The sequence below is a fragment of the Artemia franciscana genome, unplaced genomic scaffold, assembly GCF_032884065.1.
Source record: "Artemia franciscana unplaced genomic scaffold, ASM3288406v1 Scaffold_289, whole genome shotgun sequence".
Classification (NCBI taxonomy): domain Eukaryota; kingdom Metazoa; phylum Arthropoda; class Branchiopoda; order Anostraca; family Artemiidae; genus Artemia; species Artemia franciscana.
The window spans coordinates 839,705-862,374 of NW_027063627.1; the positions used below are offsets into that span (position 1 = coordinate 839,705).

At 33.7% G+C, this 22,670-nt stretch overlaps 2 protein-coding genes across 3 annotated transcripts in view; one reads left to right on the forward strand and one right to left on the reverse strand.

The window, feature by feature from the left end:
• Positions 1-3,066, forward strand: part of LOC136043066 (piwi-like protein 1) — a 51,939-nt gene extending 48,873 nt beyond the window's left edge. The window contains exon 9 of one of the 2 annotated variants that reach the window (XM_065727981.1): positions 1,075-3,066. In XM_065727981.1, the coding sequence (XP_065584053.1) occupies positions 1,075-1,339 (265 nt within the window). In that variant the 3' untranslated portion in view covers positions 1,340-3,066. The remainder of the gene's footprint in view (positions 1-1,074) is intronic. The other variant, XM_065727982.1, reaches the window with a different exon arrangement.
• Positions 3,067-10,046: 6,980 nt separating this feature from the next.
• LOC136043057 (mitochondrial intermembrane space import and assembly protein 40-A-like) lies at positions 10,047-22,390 on the reverse strand. Its single transcript, XM_065727961.1, has 3 exons — positions 22,243-22,390; positions 13,218-13,416; positions 10,047-10,320 (listed from the first exon to the last, which is right to left on the reverse strand). Exons 1-3 carry the CDS (start codon positions 22,262-22,264, stop codon positions 10,107-10,109), a joined length of 435 nt encoding a protein of 144 aa, XP_065584033.1. The 5' UTR covers positions 22,265-22,390; the 3' UTR covers positions 10,047-10,106.
• Between the last annotated feature and the right edge of the window lie 280 nt (positions 22,391-22,670).

The window sequence follows — 22,670 nt, forward strand, 5'->3', positions numbered from 1 at the left end:
TTTAAGAATTCAAACTAATTCATTTTAATTCATTAAAAAAAAAAAAAAACTAACAAGCTAAACTTAAGAAGGGAAGAAATCGAAAAATGTAAACGAATAAATGTAAGAAAAACTGACGCTTTATGACTTTATGCTCTTCTATTCGACCGTTCGTTCTTGATACATTTGTGGAAAAAAAAAAAAATCAAACTTAACCATAAAGAGTTGGAGGATGAGGGGTGGTCTCCTCATATACAGAATAATGTCTGTTTCTTGGTAGTTTTCATGTCACTCTTTACTTTCATTTCTTGTTTTCATTTCTCTTGTTTCTTGTTTCATTTCTTGTTTTCTAGGTTTAATTTCTGTTCATTGTTAATATCTTGTTCTTGGAAATATAGATAAGAGGAGATCCCGCCCCAACCGCTCCTCACCTTAATGTTATAATTTAACTTTTGCATAGCAATGCTTTGAAAATGGAAATAATCCCTGGAAAAAACGAGTCCCTCCAATTTTTTTCAGAGTGCCTTGACAATTCAAAATAGTTTTTTTTAGGAAATGATGTTTATATTTTTACGGAAGAGTTCGCTAGAATAATTTTGCTTCCGGGAAAATGTACCTCCTTTTTTGCCTTTATGCGGGTAACCATATGATACTTATTACTAAAAGCAGCCACCAGGTCATTGCAAAAAAACAAAATAATGCAAAATAATCATTGAATGAACATCTAATCAATATAAATAAATTTACTTAGAAACTAGCTTACAATGCCCATCCATATTGAACTCGTTCCATACTTATCCTAAGGAGTATCCTCAGCCGCCTAATTGTATCATGTAAATGTAAATTTTATTTCACATATTATTATAATTGGGGAGCCATTCTCCCCGTAGTATCCATGTTCAAAGCTTAGTCCAGGTATGTTATTCAAAATCAGGAGATACTCAAGGTTAAATCTCTTCTTCATATTCATCACAAGAACCTCTCACGAACGTTGGAAAGTTTGGCCCTATTCTTTTAGTTTTATCTATGGAAGCGTGTTTGAGCAATCTATCTGTCCACCTTGTAGTAACTTATTTAAAGCACCTTTTTTTTCAGGTATGATTTTTTCCTCGTTTCACAGCATGTAAGCCAGGGGACAGTGTCTCCAACTCATTACATCGTCTTGGACTCTGAATCCAAGTTTCCTCCAGATATGCTTCAAAGAATCTCTTACAAATTGACGTTTATGTATTATAACTGGCCAGGAGCTATTAGAGTCCCTGCTCCGTGTCAATATGCACACAAATTTGCATATTTGATCGGACAGAATGTTAGACGAGTGCCGGATGCTTCTCTTGATAGTCGCTTGTATTATCTTTGATTTTTTTTCTTTTTTTGGTATATCTTCGTGTCAATCCTTTAAAAATTTAAATTGTTGAATTGTATTTCAGCTGTGATTATGGTGTTATTATCGCAAATATTTTTGTACTTCCATAATGTTTTTTTTTTTTTTTCAGTACACTGTTATTTGCAGAATAAGAAAAAAAAATTAGGGTAGATTATAGAATAGCCTTGAAGAGTCACTCTAGAAGAGTGACATTTTTAGATTGCAAAATTTATACTCATTTTTATGGCACTTGGTAAACAAAAAAAAAACTTATAAAAAAGATAGTTGGGTTTTTGTATTAATATGTGGAAAATAGGGCCACCAAACTCATTAGTGAGACCTCATTAGATATGTATACATGTGAATAGTTTTCTTTAAAGGAGCTATAAAATGACCTGTACGTAAGATATTTTAATGAAGCCACACGAAAAAAGTGGATAATTTCAAATTCCGAACAATGTCAGCATCACAATGTTACAAAATTAAAAATCATTTAATTAATAAAGGTTAATAAGTAATTATTAACTAAAAAGTAATTTAATTAAGGTTAGCTGTATCCGGCGTTAAATGAGAAGTATTTAATGGACAGCAATTAGTAAAAAAAAAAGCATAAGATAAATTACTGTCGTTTTATTAGTGCTTTGACTTTTTTCTACGTTCAGTTTAGAAATCAGAACGATTTCTAGAAGAAATTTTTATTTTTGATATAAAGGCGTTGTGGAGCTTGGTAAGTTGGAGAATTTTAATGTAAGAAAATTTAGTCTTTGAAACTTGGGGACGGGATTTTCGATGATGTCTCCACTGTGGATGACCTTGTCTATAGTCCTCAGTTGAGTGTCAAATAAATACTTATTGTATCAGCCTAAAGTAAAAAGTCAAGTAAAATAGCTTGACTTGCATGGTATTATTATCGATTCATCATTTTCAACCCTCGAAGTGATATCATAGATTGCGCATAAAAAAAAAGTACATAGAAAAATAATTTAGTAGACTGTGTACAATATTACCGTCGCTAAGCACTAAATCTTGTATGACTGTATGTTGAAATGTATTCTGTTTTTGCCTTTTTCGCATTACCATCAATCTCAATCATTTATTTTAAACTTAATTTTATATTCGAAATAAAAAGTAATTTTAACAACATTAAAGATTGTACCAATATGCGGAGTGTCCGGACCGATTTTAAGGGAATACATTCTCCCCTGTCTTTTTACTGTACTAACATATGAATACAATCTATAAAAAAAATCGTATGAGTAAGTATTTATTTTCATGTGGTATATCCTGTTTAACAACAAGCTCTTTTACTTCATCACATAAATTTACAAGTATAGCTAGTTAAAACGAATTGATAGTGATGGCTAAATAAGTTATTCTTCTTGCCCAAACACTTAATCCTATTTATCCTAACCATGTGTCAACTATTTCTTGGCTACATGTAAAATAGGTCGGAAACTTTTCCCCCTTTATCAAATATGTTGTTAGTTAGAGTCTGGCCCTCATTACTTCTAAAGCTACTGCCTCAGTGTGTTAACTACAGAACAGAATTTCAGTATACTTAGATTATAAGTATGTATATGTGTCGCTTGTTATGTTTGTTACTGTTCTAATCTTTAAAAATTTGCTGCTGTCTTCAAGAAAGCAGATTATGTCACATCCTTCAATGAAGAGGTTCTACTTTGTTTTTGTATATTTTCTTAATTAGATACTTGATTAACAAACTTTACAATTTTGTATTTAGTTTCAGTTAGGAAGAAAAAAAAATGTTCACGGGATTGATCCTTCTCCATAAGACTTGACTGCTAGATAATATGACTTTCACCAGCTATAAGAATTTGAACTCCGCCGACGTCTTCAGAGCCATCTCCTTCCATTCTTGGATACTTTAGATCAACAGGCTAATGGAATTTTAATGACTAGTCATTTGATCTTATAGGAGAAAAAAAACTTTTTTATGGCACTTGGTATTTACCAAGTGACATATAGCGATCGCAATTTCTGTCGGTCTGTTTCTGTCGATCTGTCTTTCTGTCTGTCCCGGTTTTGCTAGGCTGGTACTTCCAGATAAGCTAGGACGATGAAATTTGGCAGGCATATCAGGGACCAGACACGATTAAATTAGAAATAGTCGTTTCCCCGATTCGACCATCTGGGGGGGGGGGGTTAATTCGGAAAAATTTGGAAAATGAGATATTTTTAACTTACGAATGGGTGATCGGATCTTGATGAAATTTGATATTTAGAAGGATATCGTGTTGCAGAGCTGTTATTTTAAATCCTGACTGGATCCGATGACATTGGGGGGAGTTGGAGGGGGAAACCTGAAATCTTGGAAAACGCTTAGAGTGGAGGGATCGGGATGAACCTTGGTGGTAAAAATAAGCACAAGTCCTAGATACGTGATTGGCATAACCGGAACGAATCCGCTCTCTGTTGAGGAGTTTGGGGGGGGGTGTAATTCGGAAAAAATAGAAAAAAATGAGGTATTTTTAAGTTACGAAAGGGTGATCAGATCTTAATGAAATTTGATACCTAGAAGGGTCTTGTGCTTCAAAGCTCTTATTTAAAATCCTGACCACATCCGGTGACATTGGGGGGACTTGGAGGAGGAAACCGGAAATCTTGAAAGACGTGAAAATTGAGAAATCTTTATCATAAGAATGGGTGATCGGATCTTAATGAAACTTGATATATAGAAGGGATCTAATGTCTCAGAGCTCTCGTTTTAAATCCCAACCAGATCTGGTTACCTTGGGGGGAGTTGGAGGGGGAAACCGGAAATCTTGGAAAACGCTTAGAGTGGAGAGATCGGGATGAAACTTGGTGGGTAGAATGAGCAAATTTCGTAGATACATGATTGACGTAAACGGATTGGATCCGCTCTCTTTGGGGGAGTTAGGGGGGTCCAAGCATCGAGTTCGATGCTTCTGGACGTGCTAGGATGATAAAAATTGGTAGGCGTGTCAGGGACCTGCACAAACTCACTTGATAAAGTCGTTTTTTCCGACTCGACCATCTGGGGGGCTAATGGGAGAGGAAAAATTAGAAAAAAAAATGAGGTATTTTTAACATACGAATGAGTGATCGGATCTTACTGAATTTTGATATCTAGAGGGACCTCGTGTCTCAGAGCTCTTATTTTAAATCTTGACCGGTATTAAGCCTCTGATTTTCCTTTTAAATCAATCTATTGATTCTTATAATTTTGCTAGAGCTCATGCCATATGAGCTCTTTGCTCTTTCGACCTCGTCACATGTGCCATATGAGCTGTTAGCTCTTGTTTGTTTTTTCTTTTTTTGTATTTATCTTCATTTGGACAAGGTAGATACATTCGGTCCAAAACGTGGTGTAATAAAAACTTACATGCAAAGTAGATGTAAGTAATAAATAATCAATTGTAAAGCAAAAGGCTTTGCCATTTGCTTTTCATTATTCCTATTATTGTTTTACCTTTATTATTAAAAAAAAATCTTTCTTTTAGCTGATTTCTCTCTAGTGAACCGACTCGTTTTTTGATCAAATCAATAAGAAAAAAATAAAGAAATAACAATTTGCAATAGTTCATAGACATGTTCCAGATGCTGCAAAACAATCATTTTCGTTCTTTTAAGTCTCAACTTCGCTGTTTATTTTCATCAGACAGCATCCCAAGCATTGTTCCTCAGGGCAGCTGTACTTCCAACCTCTAGGGGGGGGGGAGAGACATCGGAAAAAATTTGCAGAGCCGGCAAAGCTAGCGTGTCCCTGAAGATATTCGTAAGAAGCCAGCAAAAGAATTGACCTTTTGGCCATCTCCCTCTCCAATATTTTCTGATAGCCTACTATCACTGAAAAAAGGGAAAACTAGACCTACGTTGCCTGAGCAACGTGAAGTGTTGCGGCAACCTTTGTCCGGCTTCGCCGAATAAAGTGTTTTGCAACACTTTGGTTTTGTTTCTTTGCTATCGGTTAAACGCTGAAGTTGTCAGCCTATCGAAGCTTTTAAAACGTTGTGTTCAAAGAAGAACGCGATCAGTAATCACATGATCAAAGGCTATTCCTCATCGTTGAAAATACAACAATAACAAAACAATATAAAAGAAGGGACTAAATTGACTTTGCAGCCAGTTGAACTTTATCCTTTTCAATCGTAGACATCGTGACGGGTGAAAGCTTAGAACAATATCTTATATAATCCAGTTGGTATTATAAAGCTATCGGTAACTTTTCAGGATCAAAATACCATAAGTGACACTATTAATTATGAAGAAACTACTATGACACATTTTTTATCAGCTCATCACGAGCTATCGATAATACCGAAAGAAGGGACTAAATTGACTTTGCAGCCAGTTGAACGTTATCCTTATCAATTGCAGACATCGTGACAGATGAAAACTTGAAACATTATCTTATATGATCTAGATCGTATTATAAAGCTATCCGTAACTTTCCAGGATTAAAATATCATAGATGACACTGTATTAATTATTACGAAACTGCCCCGTTGTTTTACGTTATCGTTTATACCCGTTGAGTAAACACTTAATTCTAGGTTACAGTAAGTATGGGTAGGCTACACCAACTAGCAAAAGTTAAAAACCCCTCTTCACTGAAGATGATTGTAGCCTAACAGACAATTATTGCTTACAAGTCCCATGCATGTCTTACCACTGGAACCAAATTGGTCTTACCATCAAATACACCGGAAACAAATAATAGGCACACCAACTAGGTGAAGTTGCAAACCTCTTATTGCCGAAAATAATTATGGTCTAACAATCAACTGTTGCTTACAAGTCCTCTACTCGTCTCACAATTGGTATCGGCCTATTTTTGGTTTCAGTGTGTACCCTAGTACCGAAGTTGTCAACCCCTTGAAACTTTCAAACTAGTATATCTCATGAAGGAATTTTTGTACCAAAAAATGGATGACATATACTTTGATCAGCTCATCAAGAGCTGTCGGTTGCGGTCGAAAAAAATTCTATCTGTCCTAGTTCAAAAGTTGATTTTTTTTTGCCGTTGGCCAACTTTTTAACGTCACCACTTAGAAAGGAGCAAAGGATCAGCTCCAATTTTTTTTAGCAATGACAGAACTTTTAAAGTTTAAGAGGTACATCTGATAACATTTCTCTACCTCAATCTCAAGTCCAAAAAAACAAATGATAAACCCAGGCGAAATCACAGAAATTTCAGACCCGTGGGAAAATGCTGCTTTTTGCTTCTGTAAATTTTTCTATTTATCACTCAAAGAAGATATATTGGCTGTGGGGCCGGGTAACTGCCGCATATATTTAACACTTATAGATTTTAGTCCATCTTCAATTTGAAAGTGGTGCCTTTCTGCTAGAACGGAGCTTTCCACTCGAAAGCAGAAACATGGTTTGATGAAACGAAAGCTTGGCTGCACAACTTTAGATACTCCTCTCTGGCATAGGCTATATAACTCCACTCCACTTTGCACACTATAGGCTCTGGCTCGCGGACAAGCAAAAACCATCCTTTTTAGCCCCAGACAAGAGTTCTGCGGAGCTTTCCAAAATGTAATGTCATATTCATCAATCCGGCCTGAGTCCACACTTTCCGTAAAAACCGCACAGGTTAGACCCTTACCAGTTTACAGGAATAAGCTGAGATCGGTGGCATAGGAAAAAAAAAAAAAACCGGGACAAAACCAAAGTGTTGTTCTCGCAACACAATCATTGCTACCAAAGGAAAAAGAAAGGGACATAGCTAACGAGTTTAACATTTGTTAATCTAAAAATTAGATTAACAAATCTAATTTTTATTTGGATTTAATGTTACATTATTTTGGAGGGGTTTCAATCTCTTAGAAATGCTTAAAATTTGTTTTCATATTAAAAATTAAAACACTCTTTAATCTATGGAATTGTTAGTATTTCTTATTTAGTATTAATTGGATTTTTTTGCTACACTTTCTTCGATAACGCTCATTAAAACTTCCGGTTACTAAAGGGATTTGAGAGGGTATATTCAAGAGGGAAAATTTTGAGCCTCGGGTTAAGGGCTTTCGGCCAAGAAGATTTCAATAGTACGCAGTTTGTAGTTTGCAGTCCTCCGAATCCAGGAGCAATTTCCAGTACAATACGGCACCTCATTATGGCATCATCAAGACTAATTTTTAAAAGCCTGTAGAGAAAGTAATAGCTTTCAAATGAACTCTTGAACAGCTCCACGATGATCTAGTGCGCCACTAGTACTGAAGTAATAAAAAAAGAAAAGATAACCCGTCGGCGTATCAAGCTCTTTTTTAAATTCGTAATCAACTTTACTGTTAAGATAAATAAATTAAATTATTATTCTTGAATCAAATTCTAAGGATTTTTTTTTCATTTGTCAGATTTTTCCAAAAGGTATAGTTTTCACTTAGGTATATATTATACAAGGTATAGTTTCACAAAGTGGGCTGGAAGGAGGAGTATTCAAGAGGGGGGTTAAGAAATTCCGGTTAATGATGGTACATTTGCTATACACCCCAGCCCTTCCACTTCATAAGTGACACCAAAATTCGCCATTTGTGGAACTTTGTTTTCGTGCTATCTAAAAAAAAAAGTATTTATAAGCCCATAGACATCAGTGATTGCTTTTAAATGAGGCATATAATGTCTCTAGAATCTTGGATTAGCCTGCTAGCTCTGGTGGAAAAAGAGATCGACCACTTCTAATCATGCAAAAAGCGATTTTCACAGTTTTTACAAATGAGGGGGGGGGGTCAGAAACACGGCAATGGGTTTAAGACCGCGATGAATTCAATGTTATACATTTATGTCGTTCCACCATCATTTTCAGGGAGGGTTTCAAGTTTCCCGATTATTTGTTTTTGCTATAGATTTACCATTAAGATAAACCCATATAATAGCGATTATTCCTGGATCAACTTTAAATGAAAATTGTATATCGTAAGGCGTTGTTTTTAAAACACCCTTTTAAATATTTGATTACTTTTGGATGCAGTTCACTTTTGTAAGCTGCAGCTATTGCTGCTATCATTACCAGTAATTTCTAAGCTTTTCACGATGACGTGAATACCGACGTCTATCTCGCGGCTGCAATATTTTCAAATGTGTTCGAGTATGGAGAAGAGTTTATGCTCATTTTAATATGAAGTTAACCATATTACTCAATGTTACTTAGTAATTAATGGTAACTATTGATCTTCTTGTGTTCATCAATATTTCTAGGGAATATCTTAGTGAGCATACAAAATAACCAAGTAATTGATGCTAAAAAAAAATAAATCCAACTAGTATTGGACTGAGTTGGCTTCTGAACAGCCCTTATTCTACCGGAGCTTAGTTACACTTCCACTATCACAGTAAAAAGCAATTCAATGCTGCATTTATGCAGTCTACATATCTTTCAAACTTTTGGCAAATCAAAAATGACAAAGCTGTGGATCTTTTGGGCAAAATCGTCTCTCTGCAGTGGCCCTATTTGCCAACACAACATGGTTATCTCAAAGAAGCAAAAATTCATGATTTCAAACAACAGCGAGCTTCAAGTGCTAAGATAACATTGAAAAATCCATGAACAGCCCTTAATTATTATTCTAAATTCTTATTATGCTTTTCCTCTCCGTTTATGTTCAAGTGTAAACTTCTTAGGAACCATAAAGCAAAACAATTATGAGTCGTCAAGTATGAATTCCTACAGTTTCTCACTATTGAAAGGCCTAAAATGTCTTTAACAAGTCTTTAAGATACATTCAGTATGTTACAAGCCACTGGAATGCACAAAAAAGGATCGATGCGGGCACGGTACATCCCTGCATACAATGTGCAAAACTTATCGATAGCCTTATCGAAGTCGGTATTTTTCTGTAACTCCCTTACTTGACGAAGCTTTTCATATAGTTTTAATCCATTCTTCCCAATTTGCAAAGCTTCCATTTAAACGGCACCTGCCATATGTTGCAGTGTTGAACTAACAACTGCAACTTTGCAATGCTTCAGAAAGAGGAAAAAATAGCAATAGAATACCAAAGTATAGGCCTATTTGATTTTAATGTTTTTGGAATTAATATGCGAAGTGACAGGGTATGATCCTTTGGGCTGAAATCTAAATAATATGGAGTTTTTTTTCTTTCGAATAATAAAAAATAAGAAAGCTTGAACTAAAGAAGACACATATTTGCCGAAAAGCCGCATTCTTTTGACTCGTTTAAGCAGACATACAAGTTGTTTTTTTCTGTGAGACATGAATTTCTGGAATCTACTAAAACTAAAGCGAAACTGTTTGCTAGTAATTTTTAACTAAACTGAACTTGAAAAACACAAACAAACAACTTCAGCTGAACCTGGTTGAAGTAAGATTAAACGCCTTTAACATTCTTTTTGTCGTCTGCAGACTATTGGTCTTCAGTTAGTTTATTAGTGGCTTTTATTTATCCTTTAAATTTCCTTTTTAGCTGAAAACATCTATTTCCGCAGAATACCCAAATTTTAGCTCAAAACTTCTGTTTTGTTTTTGTCTTTTTTTGTGCTAAAAATTTCTATAAAATTTTTTATTTTTCTTAATTGTTAGTAACTTTGGGAGTTGATATTTTACCGGTTTTATTTCTTTATAATTTACTTTTAATTAAAATGTGTGCTTACTTAATTTTAAGCATTAAAGGCGGTTTTCCCCATTTAGTCCAATAATAAGTCTTCTGATTATTTCCTAGCTGGTACTCAACATATAAACACATAAACTAAAATATTCACTCAAAAAGATTTAATTTTCACTTTTCTATTAGAGTGTCTGAAACAAAAATAACTATCAAGAACTAGATGTATCTTCAACGCTTGTTTTGTCGCTATTCGACTCACTTTTACCAGCACTAGTGGTTTCTTCTTCACTAATTAATGTATCTAATGATTGTTCCTCCTCTTCACTGTTGATTTCCCTTGCGTATAGGCTTGGGTATTGACTCATGCAATCTTGCATCTTGCTAAAAGCTTCATAGCAATCTGTTCCCTTTGGTTCGGCTTTGCTAAAAGAAAATATAAACATAAACACATATATGTCTACGAGGCCCATTACACTTCAAGTACAATATCATAAGAAATCATTAGATTTTGGAGAGAATCACAAGTTTTAGAAGTAAAATCACCAGCAAAAAAAATCACTAGGCATTAAAACAAGAGCTCAAATGGAACTTGCGACGAGAGAACGGATCCGATCCGGTTATGTCAATCATGCATCTAGAACTTGGGCACATTCTCGAACTCGCCAAAGCACTAGAAATCCTCCCAACTCCCACAAAGAGATCGGATCTAGTCCGATTATGTCAATCACGTATGTAGAACTTGTGCTTATTTTTGCCATCAAGTTTCATCCCGATCTCTCCACTCTAAGCGTTTTCCAAGATTCCCGTTTCCCCCATCCATCCCCCAATGTCGCAAGATCCAATCCGAATTGAAAATGGATCATCTGAAACATGATATCTTTCTATAAGTCAAATTTCATTAAGATCCGATCACCCCTTCGTATGATAACCATACCTCAATTTTCACGATTCAGATCTAGTTTCGGATCTTCTTCATGTAAAAACTAGGGTGGTCCGGGATTCAAACCAAAAACTTCTCGCACCCTAAGCGAGAATCATACCGCTAGACCAGCAAGCCACACTTCAGAACGACATATCATTTGTTTTATCGGCAAATAAAATTCTTCTCAACTATCTAGTTCGCCCCTCCCCCCCCCCCCAGATGGTCGAATCGGGGAAACGACTATGTCTAATTTAATCCGTTCTAGTCCCTGATACGCCTGCCAACTTTCATTGTCCTAGATTATCTGGAAGTGCCCGAAATAGCAAAACTGGGACCGACAAACATTGCGATTGCTATATATCACTTAGTAAATACCAAGTGCCAAAAAAAACACTAGAAACAGTGATAAATCACTAGGGGTGGCAACCCTGGCCATGAATAAATCCTAGAGACAAAGTCGACAGCACCTGTGAGGCGAATTTTTTTTTAGAAGGAGGCGAGAAGAGGAGGAAACATGTTTTTAGGTTGCAGCATTTCTTCAGAAGGAAAGAGGTTTCCGAATTATTCTCCTAAGGGGAATATTTTTTCCCGATGAGACGATTACTTTCATTTACCACTTCTCACAAAAGTCTCTACATAAATTTCTGAAAACTTCTTTAAGCATATCGTTCCAAAATTCATGTCTTTATAATTGATTAAAATATAGAGAGCAGAAAGGGTTATGACGATTACCAAGATATCCCACATTCAAAATTTGTGCAAGTGCTGCAATAGAAGAGATGGTATGTAAAATAAAGAGTAAAAGGAGATGATATGTACGCTTCTGCCTGGGAATAAGGCATGAAACACTTAGGATGGCATGCATTGGCCTTCAAATTCTAAATTCTACATCTCTCATAAGAGCTAATTGACAGACACTGCTTTAAACTTGGTTTTTGGTAATATTTTGGTAAAGTTTTGTACTTTACCAAAAAAGTGTGTAGAGTTGTACTAAAGTGTGTAGAGTTTTTGGTAAAAATTCTACAGAATTTTTAAGAAAATGCAGAGCAAAGACTCAGGAAGTAAATACAAGCTGCTGGATAAAAATAGAGACAGAGGAGAAATAGGATCTAAAACTCTGTCCTTTAGAGATATCATAGAGGTAACCTTTTCTCTAAAAAATTAAAAAAAAAGCTTCAGATTTTCTTGTTGACAGAACTTAGGGCATGTTCCAAGTCATTCATACCCCTCTTTAAAGTTCGTTTTTCGCTTTTATATTGCATACTAGACAGCAGAGCTTATGCATAGTAATATCCTCTCAGAAACAGCCTATTATTTTGTTCACTTTGTTTTTAATGGAAAGTTTATTTTGTGAGCTTTGTTTCTCTACTCTAATTCTTGGTTATTGTCATTTCTCTTTTATTATATATTCTAATTTTATATACTCTCAGCATTGGTAATTCCCAGATTTATAGCTTAGCACAAAATCAATAAGACGTAAATTCTAAAAAACGACTTTTAACATGTTTACTTCAATGGAAAAGAACATTAATTCAGTACATTGTTATTTATTTTTTTCTCCTATACCATGATTGGGACTAAACAAGATTCCGTGCTTGAATCTTAATGACAAGCAGACATCGTTTTTATTAAACTAATCAAAATCATTTAACTACGAATCTTAATTCTAAGAAACTGCAGAATCAAAACTTCATGTTTCAACTTCTAGAAAACATGAAAACAATGGGCTCTAAGTATGTTTCATAGAGCATTGTATCATTTTCACCATGGTTTAAAACCCTTGGTTTACTTAAAGTATAAAAACTTGGAACTGTGGTCTTTAGCCTACCTTGCTCTGTTACTTGTTAATATATCTTTCCACTCACTAATGCAAAAAAAATAGTCTAAGAGTTATTAAAAGAAACTATGGATTTAAAAAAAAGAAGTCAAGAAGCCAATTGTTTGCTGAGATCAAAGACACCATTTAAAAATCCTTTTGGACGGAGAAGGAGGCAGCAGCTACATTTTCAAAAAGTATAGTGAAAAGCACGTGTTGCGACAATATTTCCATTCAGTAAAGTGTTGCAAACATCCCTTGCAAAGATCCAGTCATCCAACTGGATTTTTCTATTATTATTGTAGCAATACCTACCTACAAATAACAGTTCAAATAGGGATAAATCCTTTGATTAGACAGTTGAAAATAGTTACAAAAGACTCTGAACCTTTCGATCACACAAACAATGACTGTCATCAGCAGATATACTGTGCTGAGGATGGTCACTGTATATGCGATCCAAATATTCAAAAATTTTATTCATTTTCTTCACTGTCTAATAAAAGGATTTATCCCTATTGGAAGTGTTATTTGTACATCATCGAGAGGCAATATGGTCTTCGAAAATACCTAAATACCTACCTAAAATGGAAACAAGAAAAAGCTTCTCTAAATTCCACCCCACATGGTCCAGTGGCCATCCCCCCTAAGCAAGGACAATTCCAGTTAATATCTCCATTTTCTAGGATTAAACCTTGTCCTTCCTCTTGATCTTCACTAAGGGTCACCTGGCTAGTCTGCTTAGCCTCTTCTTCATCAATGAAAACGACTTTATCCTTACCTATAATGAAATACTTTATGAAACCTTCCGCAAAAATTCACATTAAATAATATAATCAAAATGAACGATGACTTAATGGCATAAAAGCAAAACAAATAAAATGTGATTCAACTAGAAATTTTCAATCAAAGGTCAGAAAAAAAATACAAGTTCGATCTTTGAGTAAAAGCACAAAACCTTGTTCAACAAGCTGCACAATGAATGGATTAATTAATAAATAATGATAAACTACAACATAATGAACTAATTCAAAAGGAGAACAAAGCTTATAAGGGTTAGCTCCTGGCTGAGTTCAAATCAAGAATAAATCAATATGACACTATCCCTAGAAAAAAAAGAGAAAAGTGGAAAAAAAGATGAGAAGAGCAGAAATATGATGCCAGATTTGAAGGAGAAAACACTGCACCCTCAGACAGCTTCATAAGCACTAAAATTTAGCAATTGTTCAGTTTTGTCATTATAGCTTTTTTCTTCATCATCTATTGCAATTTTTCATTTATTTCTCTGATTTTTGATAGCTAAGAATGTATAAAAAATAAATCCATAAAAGAATGTACTAATTGGGATTAATAAATGATTTATTGCTATACTAATTAAAGTGTCCAATGACTGGAGAGCAAAATGCCTTTTTAATAGTTCATATTCTTCAGCATCTGCACGATTATGAGGCCATCAAAAATAATAACTATCAATCTTACTGCTTTATTTTGCAATACTTGAAAGCTTTTGCATGCAACTGATTACATAAATCATTAGGCAATACGTCAAATCAGATTGATTACAGAACAACAACTGCAAAGTTGAAAATGAAAAACCTTGAATAATCTGTTGAATAATACATGCAACCAATGTTCTGTGCAAGCTTAACTTGTGATTCATCAATATTAACGACAGGGGTGGCACTCGAGGGGGCACGTGAGTACCTATAGACTGTATGTATAACCAAACTCCACTTTTCTCCTGCATAAGGGATGCTATTTAATACAGAGAATAGTTTCTGATTGAGGAGTACTATCTTTATACATTTACTGTATGTTCAAAGATTAAATAGGTATTTCTTGGACTTGTGAGGGAGTAGAGGTGATCAGGAGACTTGATAAAGAGGAGAAAACAATATGATTGGGACTTCAGACTATCCCAAAGATTAATTAGAAATGAATAAGATTCTTAATAACTCTCCCTGTAATAACTGCAAGTAATTAGCAATTAGTAGCGGAATTGGGGTTAGTCAAGTGTTGATCCTACACAACATTAAATAAAAAACAAGTTCTGTTCAAATAAAAATAAAGAACAACATTAAAACTTAAAAACAAACAGAAATTATTCCATCTGTCACTTCATTAATCCTGTTCATTCTTCTATAGCTGGAAGTATTTTTAAATGCAACTGATGTGCAAACAATTAACTTGTTTCAACAAAAATTTGTGTTGTTCAAAGAAACATTCATCAATTAGTTCTTCAACTCTTGATATATTGTTTAAATTCTTTCTATTCTCCATTCCAATTGACCTTGTGGTTGAGCAGTTGTCTGTAAAGCATCAGGGGTCTGTAAAAATTTGTGTTGTTCAAACAAACATTCATCAATTAGTTCTTCAACTCTTAATATAATGTTTAAATTCTTTCTTTCAGACAGCAGTTGTCTGTAAAGCATCAGGGGACCAAAATTCAAGCTTTATTGTAAAGAGTGTGGGACTGAGAGGGGAGTCTCCCATAAACGGAATAATTCAAGTTCGTTTTAAGATTTAAGGCTGCTCTTTACTGTCCATTGATAAAAATTGTTTATTTTGTTTCTATTCATTTTTAATATCAAACCAAGGGTTATCCAAAATGCAAGGAAGGGTACCTTCCCTGTAAACTGAAACTTTAAAGGAAAGTTTAGCTTTTGCAGAATAATACTTTAAGAAAAAGAGCTCATTTTGTCTATTTCCTTTTTTAAATAAAGTGTAATTGTCTTAAATTAACATTCATCTCCTTAATAATGGGGGAGCTTTCACCCCCTCACTACTCATACTGAACACTCCATTCTCTTTTTTCATCCATATATATATATATATATATATATATATATATATATATATATATATATATATATATATATATATATATATATATATATATATATATATATATATATATATATATATATATATATATATATATATATATATATATATATATATATATATATATATATATATATATATATATATGTATACATATATATATATATATATATATATATATATATATATATATATATATATATATATATATATATATATATGTATATATATATATATATATATATATATATATATATATATATATATATATATATATATATATATATATATATATATATATATATATTAATTTATTAACCAAAGGAAATAACACAGACAAAATCAATCGGTAGCACACCAAAAGCGTTGCTTGGGAGGGTGTGTTACTAGCAAAAAAGAACAAAAATAGAAGAAAAAAAAGAACAAAAACAAAAAAAAACAATGAGTTAATCTAAAATGAGCAGAAAGGTGAAAACGTGTACCGAGAAAAAAATTACATAAATAATTCATACACAATCAAACAACATAATATCATGATCCCGAAGCAAAAAAAAACAAAACAAAAAAAAACAATAAACAATTAATTTCAATACTAAATCAATCAATCTCAATCTATTTCAAAGGTATACCTACCAAGAAACCCCACACGCAGCATAGCTTTAAGTTGATTAATGGGCAATTCTTTAATGCTTGGAACAAGCTTATTCCATAGCTTAGCCCCTCTATAAATAATTGAAAAAGCAGTCCTACTTGAAACTAGGCGAGGAACCTCAATATCTCCACTTGTTCGAGTTCTGTGATCATAAATATTAGACCTATCCCGAAAAATTCCGGTAAAACATTCTGGAACGCACCCATAATGGTACTTATACATAAAAACCAGAGTATAAAAATCACGCAATCCAGCTGCAGGCATTATATTTATCATACTGTACATTGACCTGACCGAATCCCGGTTCCCTATTCCACAAAGTGATCTAATGGCATTATTCTGCAGTACGCGGATTGGGCGAAGTATTGAGGGGAATGTCCCAAGCCATACAGACGAGCAATACAAAATATACGGATGAATCAGAGAAAAATATAATAACCATATAACATTTGAAGGAAATGAATGTTTTAGTTTACGGATAATCCCTAAATTCCGCAATAATATTCTACTTATAGCTTTTACATGGCACTTAAATGATAAAATTTCGTCAATAATAATCCCAAGGTACTTAACGGAACTTGACCGCTTAACTATTCCCTTTGGTTTAGCTATTTCCATAATCCAAGGATAATAATTTGGGGACCATGAAAAGATAACAAAATTTGACTTATTTATATTTAGGTCAAGCCGGTTTATCTTCAACCAAAGACATGTCATAGTCATTGCTGCATTAATTGTTGAGGTAAGTTGTTGTTCAGTTGAGGCAACACACATCAATGTTGCATCATCAGCAAATAAGGGTGTAGTGATCCTGGTTCCCGAAGGTGCGGGATTCACTATATCCCCAATTCTAGAAGTAGCTGCAAATATATATATATATATATATATATATATATATATATATATATATATATATATATATATATATATATATATATATATATATATATATATATATATATATATATATATATATATATATATATATATATATATATATATATATATATATATATATATATATATATATATATATATCAAACAGTTCGTGGTAACGAACTGTAGTAAGGAGCGACCTGGCTCAATAGTAACCAAAACTCTAAAAAATGGAATTTTGATACCAATAGCTATATCAAAAGAATCGCATTTTAGTGCTGGTTTTAAATATATAAGTTTCATCAAGTTTAGTCTTACCCATCAAAAGTTACGAGCCTGAGAAAATTTGCGTTATTTTAGAAAATAGGGGGAAACACCCCCTAAAAGTCATAGAATCTTAACGAAAATCACACCATCAGATTCAGCGTATCAGAGAACTCTATTGTAGAAGTTTCGAGCTCCTATCTACAAAAATGTGGAATTTTGCATTTTTTGCCAGAAGGCAGATCACGGATGCGTGTTTATTTGTTTTTTTTTTTTTTCCCAGGGGTGATCGTATTGACCCAGTTGTCCTAGAATGTTGCAAGAGGGCTCATTCTAACGGAAATGAAAAGTTCTAGTGCCCTTTTTAAGTGACCAAAAAAATTGGAGGGCACCTAGGCCCCCTCCCACGCTAATTATTTTCCCAAAGTCAACGGATCAAAATTCTGAGATAGCCATTTTATTAAGCGTAGTCGAAAAACCTTATAACTATGTCTTTGGGGACGACTTACTCCCCCACAGTCCCCGTGGGAGGGGCAACAAGTTACAAACTTTGACCTGTGCTTACATATAGTAATGGTTATTGGGAAGTATACAGGCGTTTTCAGGAGGATTTTTTTGGTTGGGGGGAGGGGTTGAGAAGAGGGGGATATGCTGGGGGAACTTTCCATCGAGAATTTGTCATGGGAGAAGAAAACTTCCATGAAGGGAGAGCAGGATTTACTAGCATTATTTTAAAAAAAAATTAAAAAATAGATGTGAAAAAGCTTTTTCAGCTGGAAGTAAGGAACAGCAATAAAACTTAAAACAAACAGAAATTATTACCCATATAAGGGGCTCACCTCCTTATGATACCTAGCTCTGTACGCTAAAGTATTTTTAGTAATTTCAACTATTTATTCTACGGCTTTTGTGATTCAGGGGTCATTCTTAATGAATTGGGATAAAATTTAAGCTTTAGTGTAAAGAGCGAGGTACTGACGATGGGGCGAATCCCCTCATATATGTAATAAAAACATGAGAATACAAAAGTTCTTTACGTAAGCTAATTTATAAGTTACGTAAATCTTTTACCAATAAAAAGATTCGTAAAAAATTAAAAGTTCTAGTTGCCTTTTTAATTAACCAAAAAATCGGAGGGCAACTAGGCTTCGCCCCCGCTCTTTTTTTCTCAAAATCATTCGATCAAAATTACGAGAAAGCCATTTAGCCCCCCCCCCAAAAAAATATGCAAAATTTCGTTTTGATTATTCCTCTGCGGAGAGCCAAAATCAAAACATGCATTGATTCAAAAACGTTCAGAAATTAAATAAAAAAAACGAGTTTTTTTAACTGAAAGTAAGGAGCGACATTAAAACTTAAAACGCACAGAAATTACTTCGTATATGAAAGAGGCTGCTTCCTCATCAACGTCCCGCTCTTTACGCTAAAGTTTGACTCTTTCTCTCAATTCTTCTTTTTAAAACAGTAAAAAACTTTAGCGTAAAGAGCGGGGCATTGATGAGGAAGCAGCCTCTTTCATATACGAAGTAATTTCTGTGCGTTTTAAGTTTTAATGTCGCTCCTTACTTTCAGTTAAAAAAACTCGTTTTTTTTTATTTAATAGCGTAAAGAGCGGGGCGTTGATGAGGAAGCAGCCTCTTTCATATACGAAGTAATTTCTGTGCGTTTTAAATTTTAATGTCGCTCCTTACTTTCAGTTAAAAAAACTCGTTTTTTTTTATTTAATATATATAAAGATCTAGAATCCGAATCATCAGGTTCATTACAACCTTTGATTACAGGGATAAGTACAACTTAATTCTTCATCAGGTTCCTCAAGGAACCTCAGGTTCCTTGAGGAACAAAATATTGACTATTTTCAAATGTTTGAATAATAGTTTCCACTTTTGAGCTTTAGCTGGAGTGCTTCTAACAGATTTCATTTATAAAGCCATATTTATATCTGCTTCATTGTAAAACAGTATATTCTGACCATGTTTTTATTAATGGGCTGTTTACACCAGGATCATGAACATCACCAGGCTTCCAGGAAATCTTTCGAAGACTAGCTTAAGGTTTTTATTTGAAGTTTACATTGACCTATTTTAAATCCTCTTGGATAGGCCATTAGAGGATTTTTTCTACTTGTTTTTAGCTAATTTGGTCGGAATGGGGGCAATTCTCCAACTTCAATCATGGTGTAATCTACACTGTCAACAGTAAATATGACACTGGCAAACAGGAAATTTTATATTACACTGTCAAACAGGAAAAATATGAGTGAAAATGTAGCTTATCAGATTTACATTAAGTTGGTAAGGTATTGAAACTTCAAAAAATAAATGTTTAGAATATTTTCATTTTTAACATAATTTGAAAGTAACAGAACATTTTGCATTATTATTTTTAAAATAATTTAGCATAAACATTATGAACAGAAAACTCAATACTCTTCAACATAACCCTGAGTTTTGTTATTCCAGCTGAGCTTTTTAAAGTCTGGACAAAATGATGGCAGGTAGAGCCTTAAATTTGGAGCTGTATCAACTCTATTTCTATGCTTGTTCTTGGTAAATGTAAAGGATGAAAATGCCCTCTCAACAAGCGCTGGGCTTTTGAAGGGCAACAGACACTTAAGGGCTTTATCAAAAATACTTTTATATTCATTCTTTTTTTTTTTTCAAAATAAAATTTTACAATTAAAACTAATTGAAATAATAGTTACCATTCCTGAATCAGCTACAAATGATAGTTCTTCCTCACAGACCAGTTTTTTTTTTGTAATAATAGGATGTAAGCTACCATTGCAACAAATGATAAAGTTTGAGACATGATGGGATTTTTTTAATTGTAGTTATTTAAATAATAATATGAATTAATTGTAAGAATAATAATTTGGTTGTTGTTAGTGAACCACTGTAGATCACTGTAATTAGGGAAGTTACCCACTCAAAAACGAACAAGATGCTGAAGAAATAAGCTTAAATATTTATTGTATTGTGAATCTCCAGCTTTTGTAAATTTTAAACTAGATTTTCACCAGTTGGAAGCCAAGGTGTCTTTTTGAAGCACATGATACTCTCATAATCCAAGAAATCCTTTGGTTTATCTCTCAGTGATGTAGCAAAGGATTAAGTAGTGCAATGCAATAAAGCCTTGAGTCTGGTTATAATGTCTTGAAAATGTTGAACTGAGCTTAAGTAAAGACCAACATTTATCGATAGAGGCAATAATTAAAAAAAAACTTATATCAATATATGCATATAAAATCTACTTTCTATATAGGTCAAGTTCTAAGCGCCCCATTAAAAGGTATTAGCTTAAAGAGCCTGAATGATTTTAAAACAAGAAAAAAAAATCCCCAAAAAGGGAGTAATGACAATTAAAATGACACCATGAAGTTTAGCAAAGTTGAGGACCCAAGAGAAGAAGTTTTAAGTCCCTAGCAACAAAAGTGCAAAATTTTGTAGCTATTTTATGACTAGTTAGGTTAAATGTAAAAAAAGAGAAATTACAAGGAATAAATAAATGAAACCTAAAACTAAATATAAAATAAACAGAAATGAACACAAAATAGAGCCCCTCTCTTAAAAACCTACAGATTAGATTCATTAGGAGTTTACTGAATGTTAATTGTCATAAAATACAAATAATCACATTTACAGGGGAGAAACAGACTATTTTAAAAGACATTATTTTTTGTCAAAGTTTTTTCTTTTGATTATATTTTATTCAAAAACATAGATAATTGGTCATTATAAAACTAACAAAACATCAACAGGCAATTATTTTAGGGAACCTATTTAGTTTGCTACATTATTATTGGTGAGTATAATAAATTATTTGCCATTTAGGTTTCTATATTGTTACAAGATAGGTTTAAAGGAAGAAAATCTTATTACATATCCTGTTATTGGAACTATATTGACCCTTTCACAGTGTTGTCATTCAGAGAGACAAGAGGGGGGAGGGGGCAGTTGCCCACCAATAAATTAGGAAAACTATAATTGATTACTTAAAAAAACTTTTTTGCATGCTGACCAATGGTCTGTGTTGTGCAGGTGCTGATGTCTTGATTCAATGCCTTCAGCTGGGAGTGCAATGCAAGGTTAGGGAATAATTTATATTTTTACATATATTATATTAATATAACCTCAAATTACCTTAAATTGCACCTTCTAGTGACTAAGGTTGAAAAACCTGAAGATGTCACCAGGTCACACAGAATCAATATTCATGTAACAGTTCATAATCATATCTATTTACATATATACAGGGCAATTTGGTTCCATTATTGGATACTACTAGATATATTGCTTGCCTGTTGCATTTGAGGGCTATTATACCCTGCTGGATCATACTGGTTCATCCCACTGTATCTTCCATGACTTCCCAATCCAATCTTAAAGCTGTCAACTGACCTGGCAGACACTGTAGATTTGCTGAGTGAGTTCCATAGTGGAACAACACAATTGGTTATGAAGTTCAGCTTCTCATGGTTTCTGCAAAATTTTTACATATTTTTTTTTGGGTTTCCAACAGTGAATATGAAATTTAAGTTTATTGTCAATGATTACCCCAAGATCACACTCTTCCTCAGCAGTCTGAATGGGCGTATTGGCATCTGTAGAGTCAACCATGTAAAAACTATGGTAGGGGTTGTTTGGACCAAGATGAAGGACTTTGCATTTGCATTAGTTGAACTTAAGCATCCAGGTTGTTGCCCACAACCAAAGGTTGTTGAAACTACAGGCCTAGGCTACAAATGAGCATAAAATTATCAATCTACAAGTGTCTCTCTTTATATTCTAGCATGTCTCATTTATAACTACAAGATGGTTCTGAATTGGAATTAATAGACTCAAAACCTCCCCTTCTGTATCAATGTTAGCATTTCTGTTCTATAGGCTACCATTTAGTATGAAGTCTAGGCAAGTCAGACCATCAGTCCTTGTGATGCTGAAACACCGCAATAATGAATTCTATACTTACCAAAGTCTCTACAGTATGACATTTTAATACGGTTTGATTTTTAATTCTAATGATAGTTGTCTATCCTCTCTTAACTATTTGATTATATCAATAACATAGCTCACGATCGCTTTTTTAAAAAACTTTGCTTTTACTGGCCCGTTTTCGGTAATCAATCCTAATTATTTCGTAAGCCCATTTTCATTCATTCGGACAGTTGACTTTAGCTAACTATCCTTAAAGAACCGACCTCACACAACTTTTTTCGGCATTGATTTGCGATATCGGCACCGAATTACAAAGAAAACGACAGCGATTTGAGATGGAAATTTTTTCTAGTTTTTGGTGCTGATTTACAAAACAACACCAAATTTTATTGTGATCATCAAAAACAGAAAAAAAATAAGACAACAAAGCATAAGATATTAAAAGTGAAACAATGTCAAGCA